General features: G+C 35.5%; 3 protein-coding genes across 3 annotated transcripts; 1 reads left to right on the forward strand and 2 right to left on the reverse strand.

Annotated features, from left to right (window-relative positions):
- The first annotated feature begins 2,440 nt into the window (after nt 1-2,440).
- On the forward strand, nt 2,441-8,428 carry LOC126697155 (malate dehydrogenase [NADP], chloroplastic). Its single transcript, XM_050394031.1, has 14 exons — nt 2,441-2,853; nt 2,966-3,059; nt 4,041-4,127; nt 4,798-4,882; nt 5,789-5,970; nt 6,065-6,135; nt 6,224-6,314; nt 6,408-6,482; nt 6,564-6,665; nt 6,780-6,902; nt 7,402-7,470; nt 7,549-7,617; nt 7,828-7,881; nt 7,979-8,428. Exons 1-14 carry the CDS (start codon nt 2,693-2,695, stop codon nt 8,030-8,032), a joined length of 1,317 nt encoding a protein of 438 aa, XP_050249988.1. The 5' UTR covers nt 2,441-2,692; the 3' UTR covers nt 8,033-8,428.
- A 919-nt stretch (nt 8,429-9,347) lies between these two features.
- LOC126697153 (NAC domain-containing protein 53) lies at nt 9,348-13,026 on the reverse strand. The gene is made up of 6 exons (XM_050394028.1): nt 12,645-13,026; nt 12,278-12,555; nt 11,772-11,966; nt 10,447-10,995; nt 10,236-10,353; nt 9,348-10,030 (listed from the first exon to the last, which is right to left on the reverse strand). Exons 1-6 carry the CDS (start codon nt 12,811-12,813, stop codon nt 9,618-9,620), a joined length of 1,722 nt encoding a protein of 573 aa, XP_050249985.1. The 5' UTR covers nt 12,814-13,026; the 3' UTR covers nt 9,348-9,617.
- Nucleotides 13,027-14,925: 1,899 nt separating this feature from the next.
- On the reverse strand, nt 14,926-25,280 carry LOC126697157 (NAC domain containing protein 50-like). Its single transcript, XM_050394032.1, has 4 exons — nt 24,889-25,280; nt 24,254-24,540; nt 23,558-23,899; nt 14,926-15,728 (listed from the first exon to the last, which is right to left on the reverse strand). Exons 1-4 carry the CDS (start codon nt 25,073-25,075, stop codon nt 15,147-15,149), a joined length of 1,398 nt encoding a protein of 465 aa, XP_050249989.1. The 5' UTR covers nt 25,076-25,280; the 3' UTR covers nt 14,926-15,146.
- Nucleotides 25,281-26,631: the final 1,351 nt, after the last annotated feature.

Genomic DNA, 26,631 nt, shown 5'->3' on the forward strand with positions numbered 1-26,631 from the left:
AATTATTATAAATATATACATATAAAATATATATTTTTTTTTATATTTAAATCGAGTCTCATGTTTAAAAGCTTGTTTATGAACAAATTATTATGTTTAAACTTAACTTGTTTAATAATTGTCTCTAAACTTAGACTTAAATTTAGCTATTTGTTAAATAAACAATATAAATTTGAAATGTTCATAAATAAATCAATTTATTTAAATACGAAAATTTCAGAAATTAAGAGATTCTGGACCCCATGAAATTCATGAATATAAAATGCCAAGGCAATTTATTATGCATGGTTAGCAATACATCGCATGTTACTAAATGAGATATGGACCTCTTTAAAGCAACGTACTTGTATTTTATATCAAGAGAGCAGAATCAATCACCACCACGACGGCACAACCAAACATTCTTGACCACTCAATTGTCAATATTGTACGCTAAATCTTCCAAGTTTCAACACCATCGCATCAACAGGATGTCTAAGTTTTGGATTTTGGCTATTGGGAACACCTTTGCAAAATGTTGTGCTTTTTTTATTGGATTTGAATGGAAGGTTCATATGAAATGAATCATATCTGTAACTGTAGGGTTCCTTTTTTTTCTTTTTTCTTTTTTCTTTTTTTTTAAGTCTTGAACAAGAAATTGGAATGCTATTACAACCAATAAATCAAAGGGGCAAAATTTTATCTGATGAATGGAAGGTTATATGATCAGAACCATGATTTGTGTTTGCTTCTGCCTGGCTGCAAATTAATAATTTAAGCTGAAAGTAGGATAGCTATATTACACACTCTTGGACAAATTATATTAATCAGCTAGTTGAACAAAACAATTCCAATAATTTCGATCCATACTTTTGAGTCCCTAAATATTATATTGTTTGTAACCGGCCGTTTAGCATTATTGATAAAAAAAAAATTAAATAAAAAGAAAAAGAACTTTAAATTATAGAGTTTTAGTTGTAGAGTTTCTGGGGAAAAAAAGTAACTTAATTTCATAATTGAATTTGAATAAATTAATTAATGGAGAATTTTAAAATAATTTATACATATTTTTTCATCTTCTTCATATTTCTTGCAATTTTTTTTTTTTCTCTTCTTTCCCCTCTTTGTTTTCCTTTCTTTTTCTCCCCCTTTATTTCTAATCCTTTTTTCTAAATCTAACTTTTTATTCAAAAGTGGATTCAAGCAATCCAAAGCGACCACAATGGCTCTCCACTCCTCTCTTCTCAAGAATCCATACATCTCTTATTAGTATATGAATAAATATCTCTCGAGCACTACTATCCATTTGAAGCCTAAATGGAGGAAGCCTAAATAATTTACAACCGACTTTATAGTTTTCAATGGTCATTAGTATTTCAAGATCGAGAACATACTTGAAGAACTTTCATATTTTCATAAATCATTCATACACATATAATGGGAAAATTATTGTATAATCTTAAGTCCTGACTATCCAATAAAAGCCCCGTGACTCAAATTCAAGATCTTTACCTTAGAGAATAGAACAGTAGCACTATACTAAAAAGTTTGGTAGCAAACTCAAGAAAATGATTTTTTTTTTTTTTTTTTTTTTTTTTTTTAGAGCTCAAGAAAATGATTGATATTGTCAGTTGCTTCAACCAATTGATAATAATACAATGGAATATGAAATAAATAAAACAACGCACATGACACATGAGGGTCCAATGTAGTATTATACTGGAGGATTGAACCCCAATGGAAATTCTCAACAGCCACTGATAGGCAACTTGAAGTACAGCTGAGTACCAAAACTTCTTACTAAGTTGAAGAAAGCAAAGGAGACTATCAGTGTGTTTCTTGAACCTTTGGTTGTTAAGTATTTATATGGCAGACTACAGCGCATAGGGATTGCAGCGACCAATTATTGGAGAAACTCAAGGACATTTTCTAACCATTTTGACTAGCATTTTCTTTACTGTGGCATCTCCAACCAATGAAGTTAGTCATTTTGGATAAATTGCTACTTTAACTCTCAAAGCTCAACACATTTGAAAAGTAATTTTAGTTTTCCAAATATTTATTTTATCATTTTGTTTTCCTTAAAGAGATAAGAGTTATAAGAAGAATATGAGTAAAGGAATAAAGAATAAAGAATAAAAAAAATATTTAAATAAAATAGAGATAAAAAAAAAAAAAAAAAAAAAAAAAAAAAAAAAAAAAGGTATAATGAAAATTTGACCAAAATAAAAATGGAAAAATGATATATATATTTTTTTTAATTTGTAAATGACATTTTGATCAACTAAAAGAGGACACATATTTCCTCTATCACACATGCCAAAATTCAGAAGCCACCTAAACTAAGTGCCTTGTACTGTTAAGTCTGTAACTGCAATTCAAGCCCACCGTAAGTAGCCGAGTGCGAAGAGATTTCCTGACTCACATTTTGTTGACAAGTGTCAATTGCAGGGCCTTATACTAATATTTCTCAAGGTGAGTAATCTCTTCTTACTTCCTCTGCCTCTCTTTTTCTCTTCTTCTCTCCCTCATTCCATTCAATACCTTCAACCAGAGAGTCTCACTATAACAAAAACCCTTTCTTTTCTTAAACAGAGCTTGTTTATCTGACCCTTTGAGTCTCTCTCTTTATTTCTTTATTTATTTTTGTTTAGTTTCCTCTCTGAAACTTTCATTCTCTCACTTTCTTTGAAAACTCTCTGACTCTGCTGCCATGGCAGTGGCAGAGCTATCACCTTCTTACACAAAAGCCCATTTTCACTCATCCCAGCTCTCTTCCTTATCCACCCGTCTCGCCAATTTTCGTCACTGTGCTTTTAGACCACTCCCTCGAGCTCGAAACTCCCTCACTATCTCTTGCTCTGTTGCACCAAAGTAAGCTTCTTTTCAACCCTATCTGTTCTTTCTCTGATATTGTAGTTTCTTTATAGTCTTATGGGTCTTAAAAAAAAAAAAAAAAATTGTTTGTTCTTTTGGTAATTCTCAGCCAAGTTGAAGCTCCAGTAGCAGTGAAAAATGAGGAACCCAAGAACAAGACCGAGTGCTATGGTGTGTTCTGTCTCACTTATGATCTCAAGGCTGTAAGTTCTTACAAATTTTGTGTCTCTTTATGTTCATTCAATGAGTCATGGTGAAATTCTATCTAAATTTTGTAGTTTTTTTTTTTTTTTTTTTTTTTTTTTTTTTTTTTTTTTTTTTTTCATGTTGAGCTCCAGTGTCTAATATAAGTGCATTGATTGTTTGTCAATATGTGTAGTCTTTAGTTTTTATATGAGGGCTGAATAGTAATGACTAACAAGAAACATAAAAAGAGTCCAATGGGACAATTTTTATTCTGCAAATGCATTCCTCATGACTAGATTGTTTCCTACTTTGGTGGTTGCTGAAATTAGTTGGGTTTTATCGATGTTTTGTGGTTATTTACATTTTAGGAACTCAATACGCCCAATTCTCCATGGTCTATAACTATTAGATTTAGTGCACATGCAGTAATTGATTTTTATTCCAGAACTATAAATATCTTTTATTTTAAGTGAGAGGTGTGAAACATGCTTGCAAGATCAAGTTTACTATTTAACTCATAAAAAATAAATCAAGTTGATATTGTTATTTATGTAACATTTAAATCTTGGTAATCAATAATGCTAATATAATTACTGTGGAATGGTGAAAGAAGAAACGAATGTTACTGGCTTGGATTTTTTAACATAATGCATATGAATTGTTACTCAAGGCGAGTGCAGAGAGCATTATCTTGATTTTGTATATACAAATTATTAAATTTTGTATTGAGTACTGAATCCCTCTGATGGTGGCACTTGATCTGACAATGAGAAATAATCAGATACAGATTAAGTATGGACATGGGGTACACCATTTTCGCATCTAGTAATGTCTTGTTTGTTTGTGTGGGTGGATGGGGGTGTTAGAAGATGCAAATTCATATCCTTGACATCTTTTTAGCTGTTTTGGTGCAGTAATAGCTTAGCAGGAGATATTTTCTTCCATTGTTTAATCCACATTGACCACAGCTAACAAATCTTTTTAATATGTGGCCCCAGGAAGAAGAGACAAAATCCTGGAAGAAATTAATTAATATTGCTGTCTCAGGTGCTGCTGGGATGATTTCAAATCATCTGCTTTTCAAAGTAAGGATTTCTTAGATCCAAAGGTCGGAGTATGCTGTTTTTGGGTGATTTTTGATTTTTTTTTTTTTTTTTTTTAATTTAAATTTTCCTGGACTCTCTATTGCATTTGAGTTGATATTGACCTGTATGTCACCCTAATTGTTCACAGGATGCATAGAAGTCTAGCTTACAGTTTGACCCAATAATCATATCAACATTAGCATGTTCCCATAAAAGTAGGAACCCTATTGTCTTTTGAAACTGACAGATACCAGTCTATGGTAAAATTTGCCCCAGCCTGTTGACTTATTTAGCTGTAAAATTTTAGCAATCCAGTGTTGCAGGCATGGAGCATAAAATTGAAGAAGGAAAAAAAAAGGTTATTATATGCATATGTATTACACCAAGGTATTGCCTCACTCATTAGTAGGCAGTGAATTGAGTTCAGTTGCCTTTGACTGACTGTCCAATATATTAATATTATTGAACCATCTTCAGATTATTGGTGCCCTTGGAAAAAATCATATAAATCAAATCACTCCATTTTCCATTGCATTGAGTCACAAGAAAGAATACTTAGCTCAGGGTGGGGGGGAAAGAAGAGTCATAACAGAAGGAATAACATTATGACCTAGTCATAACAAAGGTTGTTTGTTTCAGACGTGTAATCTGATTTTGTTTGTTCTGCCAGCTTGCATCTGGTGAGGTTTTTGGTCCAGATCAACCTGTTGCATTGAAACTTTTGGGATCTGAAAGGTCGTTCCAAGCTCTTGAAGGTTTGTTTCTCAAGTCAACATACTCTGATAAGACTATTAGTTGCACCACTCAATAAGCAGTGTTTTGTTCCACCTAAGCAAACGAAGAAGTTATAACTGAGGGGAAAAAAACTTTACACATATTTCAGACAATTACCTTTATTCTTAGAGCATGGTTTGTTGTGAAACCAATGATGATTGATTGAGGTACCAGACAAGAAAATTCCTTCCATTTAGATTGCAGCACTATGACTGCTGACTGCTCTGCCTTTTATTAACATTGAAATTATCTGTTTCAAGTGAATTCTAATAACGTATGCTTTCATAAGGAAAAAATGAAATATCTAGTTCATTCTTGAAACAAAATGAAGGACAATCAATATTGCAAATCAATGATGTTCTGAATTTAAGGCCCATAAGACTCTAAAAAAAGAAAAAAAAAAAAAAGAGCATTGCAGCTGAGTTGTACCTAGTCGGCATTGAAGACTGTTAGCTGCCTTAGCAGGGGTACTCCATCCAGTTTGCAAAAAGGAAGTTTGTGATACATCTGCAGCAATGAATGTTTGTCCTTCCAATTTGGCTAGTATTACAGCTAGAAAATCAAGCAAAAAGAAGAAGAAGAACCTATCATGGAAGTCATTTGCAAATTAGTTTTCAAAAAAAAAAAAAAAAGTTCACTTTTCCCTGTTGAGGATTTTGACTTCCAAAAATTCAAGCCTTATTATCTTGTCCAAATACAATTCATTTACCATAAATTCTCCAATGTTAAGAATATCAAAGTAAAAAATAAAAAATAAACTTTTAACCTTTCTAGTTGTTTTATGTTTATTTGTATGACCATATGTCTTCAAATTTACTATCATCTAAGAATAAGTTCTTTAAAATGATGATTGATGTATCTCCATAATGATGAATAAATTCATGCAGGTGTCGCTATGGAATTGGAGGATTCCTTGTTTCCTTTGTTGAGGGAGGTAAGTATAAGTATTGATCCATATGAAGTGTTTCAAGATGTAGAGTGGGCCCTACTAATAGGAGCAAAGCCTCGAGGGCCTGGAATGGAACGAGCTGGTTTACTGGACATAAATGGGCAGATTTTTGCTGAGCAGGTACCACTATTTGGTGTGATTTATGATTTTTTTTAGCAACAATTGGCTATACTGAATTGATTCTTATATTTCCTTTATTATTTTATTATTATAGGGAAAGGCTCTCAATGCTGTTGCATCCCGTAATGTCAAAGTGATAGTTGTGGGCAACCCCTGCAATACCAAGTAAGAGGGGTTCTATTTTAGTGGTTGATGAACAATTGAAGTGTTCCATACTGTGCCTGTAACTGCCTTGTGTTTCTTTTTTATGCAGTGCATTAATTTGTATGAAAAATGCTCCAAATATACCTGCAAAAAATTTTCATGCTTTGACTCGGTTAGATGAGAATAGGGCAAAATGTCAGGTAAAGTCAGCTAATGACCATTGCCGGTGTTGATTAGCAGTTGTCATGACCAAAAGGAATTATTATTCTAAATAATGGCTATGATTTATGCAGTTGGCCCTCAAAGCAGGTGTCTTCTATGATAAAGTGTCAAATATGACCATCTGGGGAAACCACTCTACCACTCAGGTTATTAAGAGGTTCTGTTATAAATGCATGAAAAATTTCCCCACTCCTCTTCTAAAGTAACTTTATATGTAACTTTACCAGGTTCCAGACTTTTTAAATGCTAGAATCAATGGATTTCCTGTGAAAGAGGTTATAAGGGATCAAAAGTGGTTAGAGGAGGAGTTCACGGAAAAGGTCCAGAAGGTAAGATTTTCATAGTGCTAATATATATATATATATATATATATATATATAGTCCGGTAAAATCAAATGTGTGGGTTTCACGTTCAGATGCTAAAGGCAAGTTTTGATTTGCAGAGAGGTGGTGTGTTGATTAAAAAATGGGGAAGATCTTCAGCTGCATCAACTTCTGTGTCAATTGTTGATGCAATACGGTCCTTAATTACTCCTACCCCTGAGGGTGATTGGTTTTCATCAGGAGTAAGTCTTTGTTTGTTTAAAATGCATGCATACAGATATATGCTGTCAGTTTCTTGAGAATAAATTAGAAATCCCAAGTAACCATAATGTCAGAGATCCACTAACTTCATCCAAACTAATGCTGGGAGTAAATAATTTGGCACAACCCGTATGATGAAAATAACAGAAGTGACTACCGGAAATCATTCAGTTAGTCTCAGGAGTTTTCTATGTTCTAAATTTTCTTCCTATCCTTTACTATTTGTCCAAAACAATAATATCTTTAGTATCAAAGACATACTGGTTTTTGAAGCAAATCAGCTAATTGAATGCCACTTGCCAGAAGATTCCTATCAGGTAGCATAACTTGTCTGTACAACCATACAATTATGAACATGGTACAACCTAATAAAAAGGATTATAAACATGGTTTTTTGATATTATTTGAGTCACTTCAGTTGCAAACAAGTTAAAATACTGGCTTTAATTCTCCAGTCTCATTATTGCAATGCCATTGTAGGTTTACACCACTGGAAATCCTTATGGAATTGCAGAGGATATTGTTTTCAGTATGCCATGCAGATCAAAAGTAAGTTTAGCTCAGAGTTTTCTAATGATAATATTTAATTGACTTTTCCGTAAAAACGTAATCCCATTCATTCTCCAGGGAGATGGTGATTATGAGCTTGTCAAGGATGTAATATTTGATGACTACCTTCTTGAGCGAATCACCAGGGTGAGCTATCTTCTCATCTACTAAGGGAATGTCAGAACTTATCATGAAAAGAAGAAAATCCCCATTTTTTTAAAAGGAAGTTGATGGAAACTAATGATATCATAATTGTGATACCTTTGATAATGTGAATTGGATTGAAGAAGTGTGTGTTATGTAGGCGTGTTCCAAGTCTACCTTTTTTTCTTTTTTTCTAACACCATTATTATGCAGACTGAAGCTGAACTGCTAGCTGAGAAGAGATGTGTGGCACACCTTATAGGGGAGGTAGATATTCTGATATTGTAATATTTTCTAACTATTGATTGATGCATCAGTATATGAGTCATCTTCAAATGTTTTGTTTTTTAATTTATTTTTTCAGGGCATCGCTTTCTGTGATCTACCTGAGGATACAATGCTTCCTGGAGAGATGTAACGCTCATCATCAGACTGCTCTTTTATCTGAAGAATTCATGCGACAGCCAGCTACCACAATGAGCTGTGAGGAGGGTTAACAGATATATGGAAAATTAAAATTATACTGTTATTTAATGTAGAATGTTTTCAAAAATAATTTCCCATTTGGTAGCAAAGAGTCAATGTTACTTACCCAAAATAAAAAATATATATATATATATATTAAGTCACTGTTGAGCCATTTGTTGAATTTTGAAATCATGTCTTTTGCGGTAAGCATGGGGCTTTCACGTTAAATGCATATTCCTTGCTTTGCTCGGGTGAGCGGTTCTCAGCTAAACCATCTATATGTACTTGTGTTGTAATTTTGTTGAAGTGCTTTAATAAGCTAATCTTGTATCGTTTGGGTGCTGTATATCATTCTTCTTCAAGCTCTGTTGCCGATACTGTAACATGATGGTCCTTTATGATAAGCAGAGAGAGAGTTTCTCAAGGTTAATAACTACTATAATCTGATTAAAACATGAGGACATTCCCGATAGAAAAACTGTTCAATACCATATCAAATTAAGAGCATAGTTCAGTTCAAATCACAATACGTTTACGGTTCACCCCAATGCATAAAATCTGTGGCTCAATGAGTCAATGGTATGGCAGGGGCGTCTCTTGAGACCTTTTCTTCTAGGCCAGTTTCTCACGGCCGTGTGTATACCGGAAAACTACTACACTAAAACCCTCTGGCTATTCCATCATTAACAAGACATCCTCAATATTACAGTTCATAAAAGTAAACAAATATGGTCATAGCCTGCACGCTTGACTAAACATACAAGTCATCCCTTTGAAATGTTACTCTCACCTTTTGAAATGTTATTTTCACCGAGATCGGCTCCCTCAGCAGTCAAACTTAACAGCCAAAGCTCAAAAGTCAAAACCCAACTAAAACACCTGCTCAACGTGATAACAATCAAGCTCAAATTTTACATTGCATTAAGAAAGTATTGACTAGGGACATAACAAGCAAATGCACGTAATGGCCCAAGATGTAGGGAAAATTAAAGTCTGGATCACAATGGATATGTGGTATAATGTTGCAATTAATGTTTACAGTACAAACCCTATCAATGAAAGTGTATGTTTCAGGCAAATTTTAAAATTAAACATCTTTTTTAACCCTTGAATATGCATCAACACTAATTAATTGCTCGCACTATAAGAGAAAATCCTAAAACCTTTCTTGCTAACATATACTTTTAAGCCTCGCTTTTTAGAACCATTGCAACATCAAAGATAGGGTGGCTACAACTATCAATAAAATTATTGAAGGCACGAAATAACCCATTATCAGTTTAGTAGTCAGTAAAATAACACAATATGCAACTATAGAATGTAGACAGTGTAAGAATTACAATGAAATCACAAGGGGTATAAAGCACAAAGTATCAGTTTGGCAGTCAGTATGAACTAAAAAACAGAGCTGCATCTTCGTGACGTCCTAGTCAGTCTATAGAGTATATAAATTTTAACCATGAACCAACCCAAGAATATTCAAGATGGGATAATCTGTATGGTTTCACATAGGCAACTTTCTCACTAATTCAGCATTACTTGATGCAGATGTAGCTTCCAATCTTGAAGCTCACAGAGAGTAGTAGGACCCAAAAGAACAAAAAGAAGCACCAGCACCGTGAAACTACAGACGATCCCTTGCCAGTGAGTGAGACAGCCAACGGCACAGAATTGGCAGAATTCATGTCAGCTTGTGGCAGCACATATGACAAGAGGAGGCTGACATCATTATTCTTGCCAAGTGACCAGTCCATCCCATTGCCAGTTAAAGTTGTGTTTCTTATTCTGATCATACCAGCAGTGACACGAACTGAGCTGGAGGATTGTGCAGCAGAGTGTAACCTAAGAGCTGCATGATCTTTTGCAGGGAACTCTGCAGCAAACGCGGGAGGAGCAGGGATGCTTCCCAACATATGACTGGCCCGTTTGACAAATGGATGCTTATCATCTGCACCATAGATCAGGCACACAAGAATAAGCAAAATCAAAAGAAGGGAAAAGGGAAAACAAGACCAGACCTACATACAAGTCTCAAGGGACTATATGGCTGCTTCAAACTTTTACCACTCTTCACATATTTATGGACATAGAAACACCAAAAAGTAAGTGACTGGAAGAGCTGAGAGATTTTGTCAAATTAAGATAAATCTTACCTGATTCATATATTGTGGCCTCAGGCTTATGCTTTGAAGATGATGCATCATTGTTGCGTTGTGCCTCTGGTAGATGCAGAGTCTCATTGAAGACTTGGTCAGTTCCTCCATTCTCATGCTGTTACAGAGTAATTAAATTAAGTAAATGCTGCAATGACAAAATCCCAACATACAGGTATGAGCTAGTGTATTTAAAGAATTAATCCTTTACCTTCTGAAGTGCTTGGTCAAAAACAGAGTTATCAGTCCCCATGATTTCAGACGGATCAAATGTTAAAAATTGTGTGTTGTCATCATCTGCATCAAAGAATGTTAGGTACTCATCAAGCATGTCAAAACCTTCAGGATCTGCCTCCACAGGATTTGAAAGATCATTAGCTTCAAGATATAATCCATCACCCATTGGAGCATTATCAGCAGCATCCATGTAGAATTCATCGAGCGAGTAATTGACTTCAGCTGGATTCACATTATTGCTTGATTCAACAAATCCTCCAAGTGAGTAATTGACTTCAGCAGGATTCACATTATTGCTTGATTCAACATAATATTCATCTTTGACTGGATTTGTACCCATCCCATATTGTTCTGGTATGTTTAAAAATTGGTCATACTGTGGCTCAGAGGTTTCACCAGCGCCTATGATAGGCTTTTGATCATCTTCAATGAACTCCCCAGAATGCTCAGCATGGTTGCTCGTTTCCCCATAATAAAAGTTCAACGGGGGAGGATTTTCGGATGGAATATTTATCTCAAGATTCTGGAAAAGCAAAACATGTTTACAAAATTTGAGAATTCAGAAATGACTCTGTGTGGATGTTTTTTTCATACTAAGCATAAACTTGAATCCAAGGTTGCAGCTTATGGAGGGAGGGGGACATTAATATAATCAACAAATTCACATAGAAGGCCAAAATAATGAATCCTGCTCTACCTTGATTCCAATCAGTTTCCCAAGTGTAGATAGATCATGATTTTTGAACCATCTATAAATTTGTCTTTGGCTTTATAGTAAATGCATCAGCATTTTTGCCCGAGAAGTCATAGATTCTGGACTGAAATCAACACCCAAAAAAAGAAAAAACAACATACCCAGACTCCTGCTTCTGCAGGGTTTGAGGTTCAATAAAGCAAAAATTACAGTAACTGTAGGAGTTTCTGAAAAACTTTCCCAATATTTTGAACTTAAATATAATGGAAAGCTTATGTATACATCTAAACCATAACTAATCTAATTTCACTAGTTTTTGCTACTAATACAGAACTCATCATATTAAAATCTCCTTTTCAAATAATGTGCACCATCCAAATTTGTCCTTACAGCTTTCCCTAAAGGGCCTAAACACATTAAGGGATTACCATCAAAATTTCAGCTTTCTTATTTTGATCCCCCAAAGAATCTCATTTCACATGCCTAACAAATAGCGTCAATTCTTATCATCCAGCATATTCAAAAACAGCAACAAATAAACAGTTCCATCAATCACATAACACTACATTACAATTAAGTTATTCAATTGCAAAAATTTCACAAACCTGGTCAAGGTCATTCGTTTCAACAAAAGCATCATCACCAACCATCACTACTTCAGCCGCAGCCGCTTCACCGGGCATGAAAACCTCCACGTCATCATCTTCCCATTCCTCCTCAACAAACGGAGCGCCATACTGCTCCCCATTCTTCGGCCCCGTCCCACTCTTCTGGAAAATCCTACACAGCACAAACGCATCCTTCACCCAAACCCACCCACAAAACGACATCAAATTTTCTTGATAGATTCAATAGAGAATTTCATCTCAGGGCATCCGCTCCATGATGATTGCTCTTTATCATCATGCCAAGACACCATATAGTTTTCAGTGTGGGCGGGGTTTAAACCCCAGATCTCTTATTCGCCAACAAGAGACTTTACCAGTTGAGCCAACTGGAACCCACGTAAAAGAAAAAGCCAAAATCAATTCCAATACAACCATAACAAAACATTTCCAACAAAAAAAACACAAATTAAAAACAGAAATGATAATCAAAACAAGAATCTTACAAGAACAAGTCCAGATTTTTCCAAATCCTCGTCGATGAGGCGGTACTCGTGCATAACCCAATTGGACCTAGCTCCACGAGGAGCACGACCATTGTGGTAAACAAGGGTCTTCTTCATCCCAACAGTGCGAGAATTCTGACGAATAGGACGGTCCTTCCCAGTGGTTTTCCAATACCCCTTTTCAGTAGCTCGATTCGTCCTCGAACTATTCCCATACTTCTTGTCCAACGCACTGAAGAAATACCACTCCAAATCCCTGCTCTTCAGCTTCGACTTGCCTATAAAAAATTTTACCCAAAAAATCAACAACAAAGATTCAATCTTTAACCCATACATCAAAAAGAGAGAGAGAGATAGAAGGGTTTACTAGGGAGGTCCCATGGTTCGGACTTGTAGATATCGACGACGGAGATTGGGTCGAATTTGAAAGGTTTGTTTAACACCTTGCGCTTCAGGTAGTACCGAACGAGTTCTTCGTCGGTTGGGTGGAATCGGAATCCGGGAGCGAGTGAGGTTGCTGATTCGTCACGGCCCATTAATTCAAATCAATTCGAACTAATTAGAGTTTTAGAATTGGGGATTTGAAAGAGAGAGAGAGAGAGAGAATAATTAGGGTTAGGGTTTTGGATTTTTTCAGAGTTTTCAGTCAGAGTCTAAAGGTTGAAAGCTGGAGAGAGAAGAAGAAGACGAGGAGAGCGATGCCATTGAGCTAGAGAGACAAAATGAAAAAGAGAAGAGTCTACACAAACAAATTGATAAATAGTGGATACTTCTTCAGGAAGAAATTTGGGTTTGGTTTGGTTAGAGTCACAGCGTCGGTGATGAAATTGGATTTCAATTCAGTACCCATTTTGTCCACGTGGCAGTATCTTTGTGAGTAGGTAGCACTTGCGATGCGGAACTGTTGGGTGTTGGTGTACTGTTTGTTATTCTAGAATGTGCCATTGAGGGGGGGGGGAGGGTGACGTAATCACATCCGTCAAAGTTAGATTGATAGTATTAAATATCCAATACGAAGTAGGCTTAATTTGTAAGGGAAAATGACAACCTTTGGTTGAAAATCATATCATATCCGTCAAGTAATAAAATTACTATTGGATTTTAATAAGTGTTTTTTATTTTTGGATTATATTAAATTTCTTAGAGCTTTCCGAAATCTGGGAATTGTTTCATCCACACAAAAAAGAACACACACACACACAAATCTAGGGAACTAGATCACTTTCCCTTGCGTGTAAATTATGATAATATAATGATGATGATTTCATATCAATTTTCATGTGATTATCAATAATTTTGTTTATTTAAAATAGAATATAAAGTTGTTTAATTTTAAATACTTTTGATATATAAACAATCTCGTTGATTTGTAATTTAATCAAATTCAAATTATACATAAGTTTTTGTTGATATTATAGGACTGAATTACTTTTTATTGAATAAGTTTCTTTTCTCCCTCTAGGAATTATTGAATGAGTAATATGATATATCTATTGACTATTGTTAGATTATATTATCTAGAGATGCTATTACAAATGAATTGATGGTTATTAATAATGTAATGTTAATTAAAAGTTATATTTCTCAAATGAGTAAATAGTTTAAATTTATGTCATAAAGATATTTCCTAAAACATAAAGGAATATAATATGCATTGACTTCCTCCCATATATATACATTGACTCTGTTATTTAGCTTCAAATGACTTTTTTTTAAATGTTAAAACCGTGTGTGAGGCATATAAATATGAACAATAATTTTACTTTTTTTTAGAATCAAATATATGAAAAATTAAGCTATAAAATCTAGGATCCTAAAAATTATTTTTGGTTCAAATGGAACATTGAGATGCATTGTTTTTGGCGCAGTCAAAGCTAGAAATGTACCATTGGATTGATCGTCTGGATCTACAGTTATGGAACTCACTAGGATCTTTCCTTCTTCTTTTTTTTTTTTTTTTTAAGGCGACTTGATGCACATTTTTGCTGGAACAGAACAGACAACTTTCTATCTAGGTGGCTTTGGACTTTTACTTTAGAGTATAGACCACAAATCTCTTACTCGAGGAGTCATCTATTAATAGCCACCAGCCAACGCCCTCACTACCCTACATATCTTTTAAACCAAAGTAGAGTGTCATTGGTGTATGTAAATTATTGTTTTCCTAAGTTTGCAGTGTCATAAACAATTTGTGTTACCCTATGTTGCTGCAGCTGATGATAGTGAGTAACATGAAGAAGGCACGCAAGCAAGATAAGAACCTCGAAATTTCAGAACACGCAGCAGTCGTCATTGCCAAGACTTGTGTGAGTTGCATACATACACGTACACAACTAAATTGACTTGATTGAGACTTGTTTATCACATGATCTTCACAGTACATGTAGTTTGTAGGAGATGAACCCATCACCATCAACAAAGATTCAGAAGTTATGATGTCTTCTAGTCCAGTTGTATCATCTCTTTAAGTTTCAGCTAATCCACCATTCATAAAAATCCTTGAAAAAAAAAGGGCAGTGCATCACCATCAAACTCGTCATGGAGTCATGGGGGCAATGCCATTGACCCAATTTTTTTCTGTGAGCCTTGGTTTCAGGCTTGGGTTCTTAATAAATAAGAAAATTTTTAATTGTTTTACTAAGACTGTATAAGTCTTAAATTTTGAACCAAGAAGTCTACATTACCCTTTTTTAAGAACAAAGGCTTCGATAGCCGATACAACATTACATTTTGACATTCTTACAAACAAATGTTCAACAACAGTAAAAAGCTCCTGACCCTAGAAAAGAATACATGATCTCAGATCAACTGATGTGAGAGGGAAAAGCCCACAAAGGGCTGCAAAACTTACATAACATACGCCTACCATTCACTTGACATCTCGGACACTCCTCTTCAAGTCCTCATTTTCCTTGTTCAGAAGATCAATTCGAGATCGAAGAATGTTTAACATGGTTTGGGCACTCATCAGTTCAAACTTCAATGTCTCCCTCTCTACTGAAATTTTATGTATCTCATTTTGCAGATCTTGTATGAATTTCAAGCAGCTAGGAGGCACGGACGAATCAAGATTAGCAATATCAAACGGAGGAGAAACTGAAAGACTATCTTTGGGTTCTATAGATTCTAATAGAGAATATTCCACGAGTGCGGAAAGGAAATTCCTTGTTGCTGGGGCGGTGGTGGTGGTTGTCAATGGTGTTGCTGCGGTGGTTGTTGTAGATGAGCAATGATCCTGACTTGTCCTAGTTGAAGTCTCTAAACCATTTGAATGATTAGAGTTCGATTCATTATGACGCCTTCTTTTATACCTTAATAGTGGGCTGGGTCTTGGATTAGCCAAGCACGGTGAAGGATAATCATCCATTCTCTCACTCTTGCAGACAACCAGAGCATTTTGATTCTCTCTTGGTACTTCACTAAGAGGAACCTCATTAATGGACTGAGTATCCTGAAACAACCAACATTGGAAAGTAAAAAAGACTTTTTGGATATAATGAGGCTTGAAATACTAAGTATAGGAGCTACATCATACACAACTAACGGCATAATAGATATAAACATACCCACAAATCGGAAGAGCACAACCAATATCTATCGTGGAATAAACAAATTAAGCCTTCACACGTTTTTTATTTATTAGGTATAGGGGGAGGGGGGCTGGTGGGGTTCAAACCGCAAGTGCCTTGGCATCACAAGAGGGGCTCAAACCACACTCATTTAACCAAAGATCATATCAAGTATTGACTTTATAATCATTACTCTTGGATCTCTAACACTGTGACCGTAATTGTTAGAAATGGGGGTGGTGTCTATCATATCAAAGAAATGGATCAAATCACTAGTAAAGAATTTCAAATTGTTTGGGGGTATAAAAATGGTCATAAATTGTATGATTAGTATGTTTATTTTCCAAATCTATTCAAGTAAGGTGTTTATCGTATTGAACAATAATTTCTCTTTCGTTTTTCATTATGATTTATTTTTTCTTCTTCATATTTGGGGTTTGATGGAGACTTTAGATTAGACCAATTGTTTTTAGTTTATGATTGTTAGAATTTAATTGGATGACTTTCCCCCTTATATATACTAGTTTGAAGGCAATTTATAACTCTATTCTATTTTGGCAAGATTATGAGAAAGACAACTATTTGCATTACATACCATGTGTTGTCACGTTTGGTGTGATGTATTTTAATATGGTGTGAATTATCTACTTGATGCATTGTAACTTGAAAATATGATCATTTTGAAAATTTTGTAAATATATCTTAATTAAATTTTTTGGTTGAATTTCTAAAATATTATTGTATAAATGATGATAAAATTGGTCATATATTGATTATGTCTCAAGCTTGTAATTCGTGTCTTTTTATAGATGTATATCTTATATCTATAATATTTAGGGGTGTCCAATGGATGGGTTTGGGTGGGTTTGGGATGGGCATAATTGGATTGGGTATATAAAACCCATTTACCAATTAAAACCCATTTAACTAATTGTTTCTAACCCAAATTCAACCCAACCCAATTATTATGGGTAACCCCCAACTCACTTAATTACCCAATTATCAAAATTACCAAAATGCCAGTAAAGTGAAAACCCCAACACTTTCTTGGATTTCCTTTTCCACTCTCTCTAGTCTCCATTCTTGGGATTAAAAAATTCCACATAAGCATATCCACATCAGCAATTATATTAAAAATCCAAATAAAAAAATATTTTCTTTTCTTTTCTTTTCTATTTTCTCTCACTTTCTTGGCAACCAAACAGTGCAACAAATACAAAGAAATGTAATTTCAAGCATTGCACAGTGAATACTCACTCCCTTAAAACCACGAACGCGGTCTTCCCTTTGGCGCGGATCCTCTGTGCGCAACCCCGCACCAGCACGTTCTGGTCCTTCAACGGCTCAGCCAGCTTGCCGATCTCGGTCCAAACCCTAATACCGGGAGCGACCTTCAACTGGAGGTCCAAAATTGGAACGTTGCCGTAATTGTCGGTGAGCGGATCCTCTATTGAAAGTAATTGAATGTCGGAGGCCACGGCGGCTTCCTAGCGGCACATTAGCTTCTCAAGCTTCGCGGCTTCTTTCTTGCTCTAAGGTTTGGAGGATTCATCTTCTTCTTCTTCTTGTTGTTCTGGTTGTGGTTTTGGTAGCTGGGGTTCGGAGGACGACATGGATGTAGGAGCAGAGAGAGAAAGAGGGGGTTTTGGTTTGAATGGGTTTTGCGATTTGTGAAGAGCAAATGTGCACTGCACTGCGGTTTTGTCAAGTTTTTTCAAGAGCCGAATCTATGGGTAAGTGTCATTGCCATTAGGAGGATCCGCCATCATCAACTCCTTAAACTCAACTGAAAACTTGAGCATGAGTACTCCAATGGATTCCATGAGTTCTAGATGAGAGCTAGAGAAAGAGAGAGAGCAAGCGAGAGAGAGAGAAGTGTTTGGAGGCTAAGAAAATGAAGGAAAATGAAAACCCAAACACTGAAATGCCTGAAGTTTTTTTTTTTTTTTTTTATGGGAAGGGCTGGGTTGAATTTGGATATATTGTTTTTAGGTTAAATGGGGTTCAATGGATTTTTAGTTAAAACCCGATAATCATTGGGTCTAATTGGGTTGATGCCCATTTAACCCAACTAATAATTGGGTGGGTTTAAGATCAATTAGAGTGGGTGGGTTTGGGTGGGCAAATGGGTTTGAGCTTACTTTGTCACCCCTAATAATATTATTGTTCATGTATTTTACAATACATGACACAAAAACTTATATATCGATTCAAGATAAGATTCATTTTTTGACAACAATACACATAACCATGATTTAATATGGAGAATATACATTCCAACTCTCTATAACCACAAATGGAAGAGTCAAAACTGACTATCAAATATAAAAACCTAGTGGTATAGACCTAGCCTGTCCAATTTCTCACTATACTGCAATTCTTCCATACAATACAAGGTATTTTGTCCCCCAGGAGGGTGGGAGGATAAACAAGGATACGGGTAGTATGCAAATGAGATCATTCAAAAAATATATTGAGAGGGAAAAAAAATCTCAATGCCTAAAGTTAAGGTCAACAGAAAACCTAAGAAAGAGGTCAAAGAATGGACCAACACCCAGCTGAACAACACTTTAAGAAAGTTAAACTTTATTACCTCCAAGGAATTCTCTCTTCAAGCCCTCTTATTTCTTTCCAGCCAAATATACTAAATAAGGCATGATGGAGTAGCTCTTTATACTACACCCTCAAGAAGTCAAGAACTGATCTGAGCATAATCTGATGCACTCCAAAGAGTGAAAAAGGCAGAGACCATAACTCACAGGCAAATGAAAAATGAAGTGATGCACAGTTTCACCATCCTTCTTGCACATATAACACCAACTAAGAATATAATTCTTAGATGACATTTATGTAAATTATCTGCAGTCCACACAAAGTAAGAATATGGAGGGAATTCTAAATGCCAAATATTCTTACATGGGAACTGATTCTTCAACAAACCATGTGGTTGAAAATAGAAACTCCTACCATCTTATCTACCACTCTTGTTCAATTTTCAATTTAGTGTCTTCCCCCACTTCACATACCATGGCAGCATAAAGCATTTCAAGAATAGCATCAACAGATTCATCCTCCCAATCTTTAACTGCCTGAAAAAACTCAAATCCTTATGCAAAACCCCATCCATCCAACCCTTGCAATCAGCTACTTTAACCTCTTTGTTCTTGTTATAGAAAATAAATCTGAAAATAGATCTTCCATTTGTAAATCAGAACCCACAAATCCTGCCAAAAAAAGGGTCCTGCTTCCGTCATGCACATAAACATGTGAATATCAGAACACCACGTCATTGCAAAAAGGGTCCTCTCCCATCCTTCAACCTCACATATCACTTCAACTAAACACAATCTTCTGGAGATAAGAAGGAAACGCAATCCTCTCCCAAAATTATCAGATGTGTGCAACACATCTACGAGTGATAACTTATGTTCCAAGTAGGCAACTAACGCCAATTACACCTTATTACTACTTACAATAAACTAACGAAAAAGCACCTTTGGGATTATCCTTTATATATATATAAAATACATAACCTTAGGGACTAGTATCAATCTAATACAAAGAATCCAAAATTGAACCAATTCACGTATTAGATGTAAACATGCTTCACTGAAGGTGCACACCTCCAACAAAAAAAAATTATATTAATAAAGTCATCTCTCCATTTATCTAGTTTCGAGACATCATCTAAGCAAAATTTATGCATGCCAAAGTTATCACATCTGAATATAGACCATTTGCCCAACAAGTAAGCAAAAGGCCCAACCACTCAGCTGGTTCATATCATTACGTGCACCATTTAATAGGTTGATTTTATAACTGACTACACAAGTCTCACTCAAACACCTAGCTAGTGTGAGTTGGCTTGCTTTCACTTCCATGCTTTAAGGGGGTAAAAAAACTGAGGATTTCACAGACCAGAAAGCACATGATACGAGTAATAAAATCAAATTAACTGAGGACAATGCTTCTTCATTTATAGTTTTACCTTGTTAAATATTCAAAGATGACCTTTTGTCTTTGAACCATACTTCTTATATATTATGCTACCATTACTACAATAATAAAAAGTTCACCTTGTGCTTCAACAATTTTTCCAAATGGTTTAACCATTTACCAGCCTGGCAGCCTCCAAACTGGTTGACATTCAATCCAAGTACATGCACAATGCCAAGAAACCTCGGAGAAAAATCCCAGGCTCAAAAATCAGCTCATGCTAGAACAAGTTTCCAAACCTCTATTCAAACTCTTAACTCCAGATTAGCAAAATGAGCTCACAAATGGCTTGCAAGCTTTAGAAACTTGGGCCAAAATTTGTTATTTGAGGAGAACAAAGGCCACTTCACATTGCAAGCCCGTCACTTGACAAGTTTTATTATCTAAGAGGAACATGAGGAACCTCAAACTGCAAGCCCATCTTTTTGTTATTAAAGAAAGTTTGAGCCCACACAAAGACAAGCATTGATACATAAAACGCTTGGGGGCATAGGTGTTCATAAAGGAAAAGCCTTATCTACCTCCAACTTTGCGATGTGGAATTCCCAGCCAGCCTTCTCCCATATCAACAATCCCACATAAGAAGTGATGCCAATTACATTTTTTTGCTAATAAATGTATCACATGCCCACTCTGTCTTTCATCCATGAAGTCTAAATGTCTCAAATAATGGACAAGGAAGCCTTTATAAGTTGGCCAAAAACTTTGTAACATCTCCTATAAGAGCTGGGCTAGCGAGCCAACAAGCCAAGCATCTTACTGCCAAGGGCTTGCTTCATTTACGAATGAGCCTTAGAATGTGTTCAAGTTTAGCTCATTCACCACAATGAACAAGCCGAGCTGGGCTTTGACCAAGCTACTCATGCATCTCAGAGCTCTCACAATTCCCCCATCATCTATGTGAAGGCACCTATTAAAAATTTGTCAGATAAAGCCATGTTCAACCTATCAGAACCCAACTTGTTCAAAAGATTCAACTTCTTTCCAACTCCCACCGATTCTTCCTCTTCAATAGGTCTTTTAAACTACCCGAAATATAAATGCTCTATATCATCAAACTCAAAGAGATCCAACTCGAGAGACCACACTCGCTTCTCAAAAGACCTCTTGAAAAACTCAGCTCTACTTCCAACTTCTCTCAACACCTTCCTTAAGAATTTCACAACTGGCCATTCTATGCAAACTTGCCATCCAATTAGAAGTTTCAGGCTCTGTCACTTTTTAGCAAGAAAAACTTCTCTACGTTGCTTCCAATTGGTTTCCAACTCAAACCAAACAACCAAAATCCCTTCCTTTCCTGCTTCTCAAAAAAAAAAAAAAAAAAAAAAAAAAAAAAAAAATCCCTTCCTTTCCTCTCCAACAAATCTACTAGCCTCTGGATATTTCCTTATTCACATTCTAATTTTCACTTGGAGCTTTTAACTACTTTTCATATATAAATCTCAATACACCTTCCTTAAATTGGAAGAGACTCTGCCACCTTTCAACCGAATCCATGAAAACATCAACCCCAGCCCACATATTCTCGACAATTTTTTTTCCAATTCCTTTTATACCCATGAACCTAGCAATAGGGAAGTAAGATCATAGATAGGTATTGGAGTATAGAGGTTAAATCTATTTAATAAACTATTACACCATATAGACCTATGTGCTATCGCACGGGGGGGGCGTGTGTGTTGGGGGTCAGACTGGAGTATGAAAACATAATTGAATTACACACACTTATATACATGTACATATACACATATACGCGCATGTGTGAAGTATGAGGAAAGATTCTTAATTCAATTATCATTTGCACTTGATAACATTATAGCTTTTAATTGGATACTTCCTCTCATCTTTTTTTTTTAATCAATAAGTTTTGGCCCAAGGGGAGGGGAAGGGGAGATTTGAACAAGAGACCACTTCATGAGGCGTGATCCTAGCTGATTATGCTACTGCTTAGCGTGATATCTTCCTTTCACATAAGATTGTAAAAAGGCTTTACTAAAAATTGCTATATAATATTGAATACTTTAAGACTCAACTTTTATTACAAAAAAATAAATGAGAATTGGACATCTATGGTGTCTCTATAATGTACTTATCTCTTTATTCTTGTTTTACAAGATAATTTTGTTTTCTTGAAATTCCAATCTTGTGAATATATGAATTTAAGATACCTAAATTTTCTCTTCTTTTGTTTCCATTTTTCTTTTCTTTTCTTTTTTTATAAGATTTCTCTTCTTTTGTTTTTCACGGACAGGGTGCTCATAAGGTTTAGGTGGCCAAAGCACAAAAAACTTATTTTTATTTATACTCTACATTTATCCCTCAATGTTTTTGCAACAATAACATGGCGTAATTCAGTATCTATAATTCAACACTTCAATGAAGGACCGCTAATAAGTATAAGTACTCTTTCAAGTTTTCCTACTTATTTCTTTTTGATAAGTATGTTTTCCTACTTATTTCTTTTCTCTCTTTCCTATTCTAGTGGAGATGGCCAATCGGATTGGGAATTACAAAGAAACTTTTTATAGAGAGGGATTGGTGAGGAACCTAAATTCCATCTAGTTAATTGGGCTCAAATTTGTGAACCACTGCAAAATGGGGGGTTGGGTGTCAAGAATTTGAGAAGATTTAATCAAGTATTGTCAGGAACTAGTTGTGGAGATATGAGACCGAGAGAGAACTACTTTGGAGGAGTATCATAGAAGTGAAGTACGGGAGTGATTTTTTTGGGGGTGCTAGTGTCCTAAAGGTGTGTCAGGTCCTTATGGTGTTGGTCTTTGGAAATCCATAAGACGGGAGTGGTTGACCTTTTCCCGGTTTGATGTGGGTGATGATGCTAGGGTGAAGTTTTGGCATGATTTATGGTGTGGTGCTAGTCCACTTAAAGAGGCCTTCCCAGAATTATATAAAATTAGTCGTGATAAGGAGTCTTCTATAAGGAAGGTTATGCAAGTCTCTAATGAGATGACTCACTGGGATGTTCAATTCACTAGATCATTCCAGTATTGGGAGTTGGAGTCTCAGGCTGCTTTTATGGACTTAATCTATTCTAGGCCAGTGAGGACTGAGGGGTGAGGGGCTTGATAAACTTAGTTGGAGGTCAGCCAAGAGTCCGGGTTTTGAGGTGCGTGGGCATTACCATTCCTTAAATTCATCTAATGGCATGTCATTTCCTTGGAAGTTGGTGTGGCGCTTGAAGGTTCCTCCTAGGATAGCAATCTTTGCATGTACTACTGCCTTAGGGAAGATTTTGTCTACAGATTATGTATGGAAGAGAGGTATTATGGTTGTAGATTGGTGTGTTTGTTTGGTCGTCAATGGGTTATACCACAAAGGGTTCTCGATTTGTTAGCAACATGGCAAGGTTCTTTTGGTAGACATCAAGATATAGCTTTTTGGAGGGTTGTGTTGCATTGCATTATGTGAGTCTTTGGCAGGAATAGAATGCTAGAAGCTTTGAGGGATGTGAATGGTCTATTTTTGAGATTAAATCTTTTTTCTTTCATACTTTGCTAGATTGGAGTGTTACACTTTTCAATATGTTCCTTGTTCTCCTTTTTTAGATATGCTTGAGCATTGTAATTTCAGAGATTGATTGCACTGCTCCCTAAGTTGAGTACACCGCCGATGTACATGGGTTGTTTAATTCAATAAAATTTTACTTATCAATAAAATAAAATAAAATAAAAGAATCAAAGTTAGAAAAATAACCAACCTGCTCAAAATTATTCCCTTCAATAAACGAATCCTGACGATTTTCAACGCATTCAACATAACCATTCTCAACATATTCGTAACGGCCATTCTCTTCAGCACATACAACATTGCCAACGTCTTCATCACATTCATCATGACCAGCCTCTTCAGCATATGCATCATAGCCAGCCTGTACATCACATGGATTGTGGACGGCTACCACTTCCTTCCCAGCCTGTTCCCCCAGAAACAAAACCGGCGCACTATCATCCCATTCCTCCTCAATAAAAGGAGCATATCGGTGGCTATTCGGTGGTCCAATATTATTCTTATGAAATACCCTACACAGCACATATGAATCCTTCTCCACACAAACAAAAACCCAAAACATAAAGGTTAACAAAATAATAGTAACCATACAATTCCAATTTGGCAAAACATAATAAAAATGCTTTTTAGTTGCTGAGAAAAATGTAGGAAATGAACAACCTTGAACTTCTAAATTGAGATTCACACTTGGGGGGACCCAAATTGACTAACTCCTCCAGCTCACTAACATCAACTAAAAATCCCAAATGTGGTGAGTCTTTCATTCAGTCAAACCAGAAGTGCACAATCCATAAGTTCCAAAGTTCACATTTCAACTCATTTGATAAACATTCTCAGCAACTAAATGAAAAACTGCATAAAACCATTAACTTGCCACATCCCTCACCTGCATAGTAGCCCCAGCCCGAGCTTTCTCCAATTCTTCATCGACAAGCCTGTACTCATGCATCACCCAATTGGTCCTCAATCCATCCGGGGCTCGGCCACTATGAAAAACCAAAGTTTTCTTGAGCCCAGCCGTCCTAGAATCGTGAAGAACTGGCCTGTCATTCCCGGTGGCTTTCCAGTACCCTTTGTTTGTAGCCCTGTTCATTCTCGCCCCATTGCCATACTTCTTATCCAATGCACTAAAAAAATACCACTCTTGGTCCCTCGTCTTCAATCCCGACTTATCTAAACACCCAATTCATTTTTTTAAAAAAAATAAAATAATAATTAAACAAACAAACAGGCAAATCAGAACCCACTAAATAAGAACAAACAAATTATACACTTATAGCCCCCCCATCAAAAAATACATAAAACAACACTTATACTCAATAAATCAAAAAATAAATTTAAAAAAAATAAATAAATAAAATACCCACCACAAAGTGATCAATACCCACATAAGAAAAACACGTGATCAATACAACAACACTAATAAAACACATGAACAGGAAGTTTTATAAAAACATAAAGATATAACCTTAAACGAAACAAAAACAAAGACCCAACAGAGACACAGGTACAGGATATAACCTGCGAGGTCCCAAGGCTCGCTTTTGTAGATGTCGACCTCGGAAATAGCATTGATTCGAAAGGGTTTGCCGCAAACCTTGCGTTTAAGGTAGTATATGACAAGCTCTTCGTCCGTGGGGTGGAACCTGAACCCAGGTGCCAACGCGGTGGGTGGCGGTGCTGGCAGCGACGGCGTTTCACGGCGCATAGTGTTTTGAGATTTTTTTTTTTTGGGGTTGCTAGGGTTCGTTTGGAAGGAAGGAGGGATATAGGTAGCGAAGATGAGGGTTGGCTTTGAGTGACGCTTAAGGAACGAACGGTGGGTACCTTCGATTGCAAGGCAATGGTATTTTTGAATTTTCCTGTGTGTAATTTGCCTTTTTAAAAACCTTTTTTTTAGTTTTGTCTGTTGTGTTTTTATTAATTTTGTGGATATATTTGAGGTGGTTAAATTGGGAACTTAATTTGTAATTGTAAATACTGCTTAAAATGGAAGAAAACGCATTAAATTTGGTTTGAGATACATGGTATGAGAGTTATGTGGTGTTTTAAAAAAAAAAAAAAAAAAAACACAAAATAAAACAACTTGAAATGTGAGTGTGGGTTTTTGAATTTCATTATTTTGTATTGTACTAATTGTTTGTAAAAAAATATTGATGATAAATGAGTTTTAAAATATTACTAATAAAAGTTTTAATACTATTGTAAAATTATTTAAGAGTTATGGTTTGAGACTTCTCGGTTGGGATTATTATTTAGGAATTTTTAGGATTTTTAAAGATTTTGTTTAATTTTCATATTTTAGTCATAAATAGTTTAAAGGATTTAGATACCGTTAAAATTTACTTATGTCAAAATGTGGTTTAAAGGATTTGGATACCAATAAAGTTCACTTTTGTTGAAATGTAATTTAAAGGATCTAGATACAGTTAAAATTCACTTATATAAAAATGTGGATTACGTTTTAAAAAGTGATTAAACGTAAGGCAATATATTAAATACAAACCTAATAACTTGACCTTACCAAGAGCTATCAGAGTCTCTCCATCACATTCAGTTCGTCATCAAAAACAACAAAAAATAGAGGTTTATACAAAACAATGATTGGCTTCATTATAAACATGATCAACAATCATGTTAGGAAAATTCCTTAAAAAGCATTTGATATGAATAAGTAAAAGCTCCACTACTTAGTTGTTGCAAAGATTATTCTTAGCAAGAAGAATAGCAGTCTTTGCATCGAGTTCAAATGAATATTGGTGACACCGAGCTTTAATGCCAATATAAATCCATCATTGAGTGCCTAAAGCTCGATCATCACACTTTCTAGCCAATTGATCTAGCGAGTCCTCTTAGCCAATTCCTTTCAATATTTTTGAGGAGTCTTCCTCCCTTTACATTGCCTAGATTTCCAAACGAAGATTCACCCGTGTTAAGTTTAGTTCAGTTTTATGAAGGTTCCATTTAATATGTATATTGATTACTTTTCAAAAAGATAGGTATTAGCATTCACTTAACTTATGAAAGGTATACTTTTGATGTGACAATAACAACCCTAGTTTATTCACCCTTTATCTACCTATGATATAACTATTTTCTACAAACTTGAGCAAAGCAACCCACGATATTGATATTATGAAAACATATATGCATTTAAAATTTTTTAACATTTTGATTTATTTTGGATTTTTAGAATTAATGTAAATTTGTTTGTTTGATTTATAATTTAAGACTTAGCATTGATGAAAATTGAATGCTAAACAT

Source organism: Quercus robur, chromosome 8, assembly GCF_932294415.1.
Source record: "Quercus robur chromosome 8, dhQueRobu3.1, whole genome shotgun sequence".
In the NCBI taxonomy this organism is placed as follows: Eukaryota; Viridiplantae; Streptophyta; class Magnoliopsida; order Fagales; family Fagaceae; genus Quercus; species Quercus robur.

What these genes read in the sequence shown, in the direction of transcription:
- LOC126697157 (XM_050394032.1), bottom strand. Translation starts at nt 25,075, where the DNA reads ATGCGCCGTGAAACGCCGTCGCTGCCAGCACCGCCACCCACCGCGTTG. An exon ending in CGAGCCTTGGGACCTCGCAG is followed by an intron (nt 24,541 to 24,888) that starts GTTATATCCTGT and finishes TTGGGTGTTTAG; the next exon opens with ATAAGTCGGGATTGAAGACG. An exon ending in AAGGGAATAATTTTGAGCAG is followed by an intron (nt 15,729 to 23,557) that starts GTTGGTTATTTT and finishes TGGTTGTTTCAG; the next exon opens with GATACTCAGTCCATTAATGA.
- LOC126697155 (XM_050394031.1), top strand. Translation starts at nt 2,693, where the DNA reads ATGGCAGTGGCAGAGCTATCACCTTCTTACACAAAAGCCCATTTTCAC. An exon ending in CAAATCATCTGCTTTTCAAA is followed by an intron (nt 4,128 to 4,797) that starts GTAAGGATTTCT and finishes TTGTTCTGCCAG; the next exon opens with CTTGCATCTGGTGAGGTTTT. An exon ending in GTATGCCATGCAGATCAAAA is followed by an intron (nt 7,471 to 7,548) that starts GTAAGTTTAGCT and finishes TTCATTCTCCAG; the next exon opens with GGAGATGGTGATTATGAGCT.
- LOC126697153 (XM_050394028.1), bottom strand. Translation starts at nt 12,813, where the DNA reads ATGGGCCGTGACGAATCAGCAACCTCACTCGCTCCCGGATTCCGATTC. An exon ending in CGAACCATGGGACCTCCCTA is followed by an intron (nt 12,556 to 12,644) that starts GTAAACCCTTCT and finishes AATTTTTTATAG; the next exon opens with GCAAGTCGAAGCTGAAGAGC. An exon ending in TTGACCAAGCACTTCAGAAG is followed by an intron (nt 10,354 to 10,446) that starts GTAAAGGATTAA and finishes ACTCTGTAACAG; the next exon opens with CATGAGAATGGAGGAACTGA.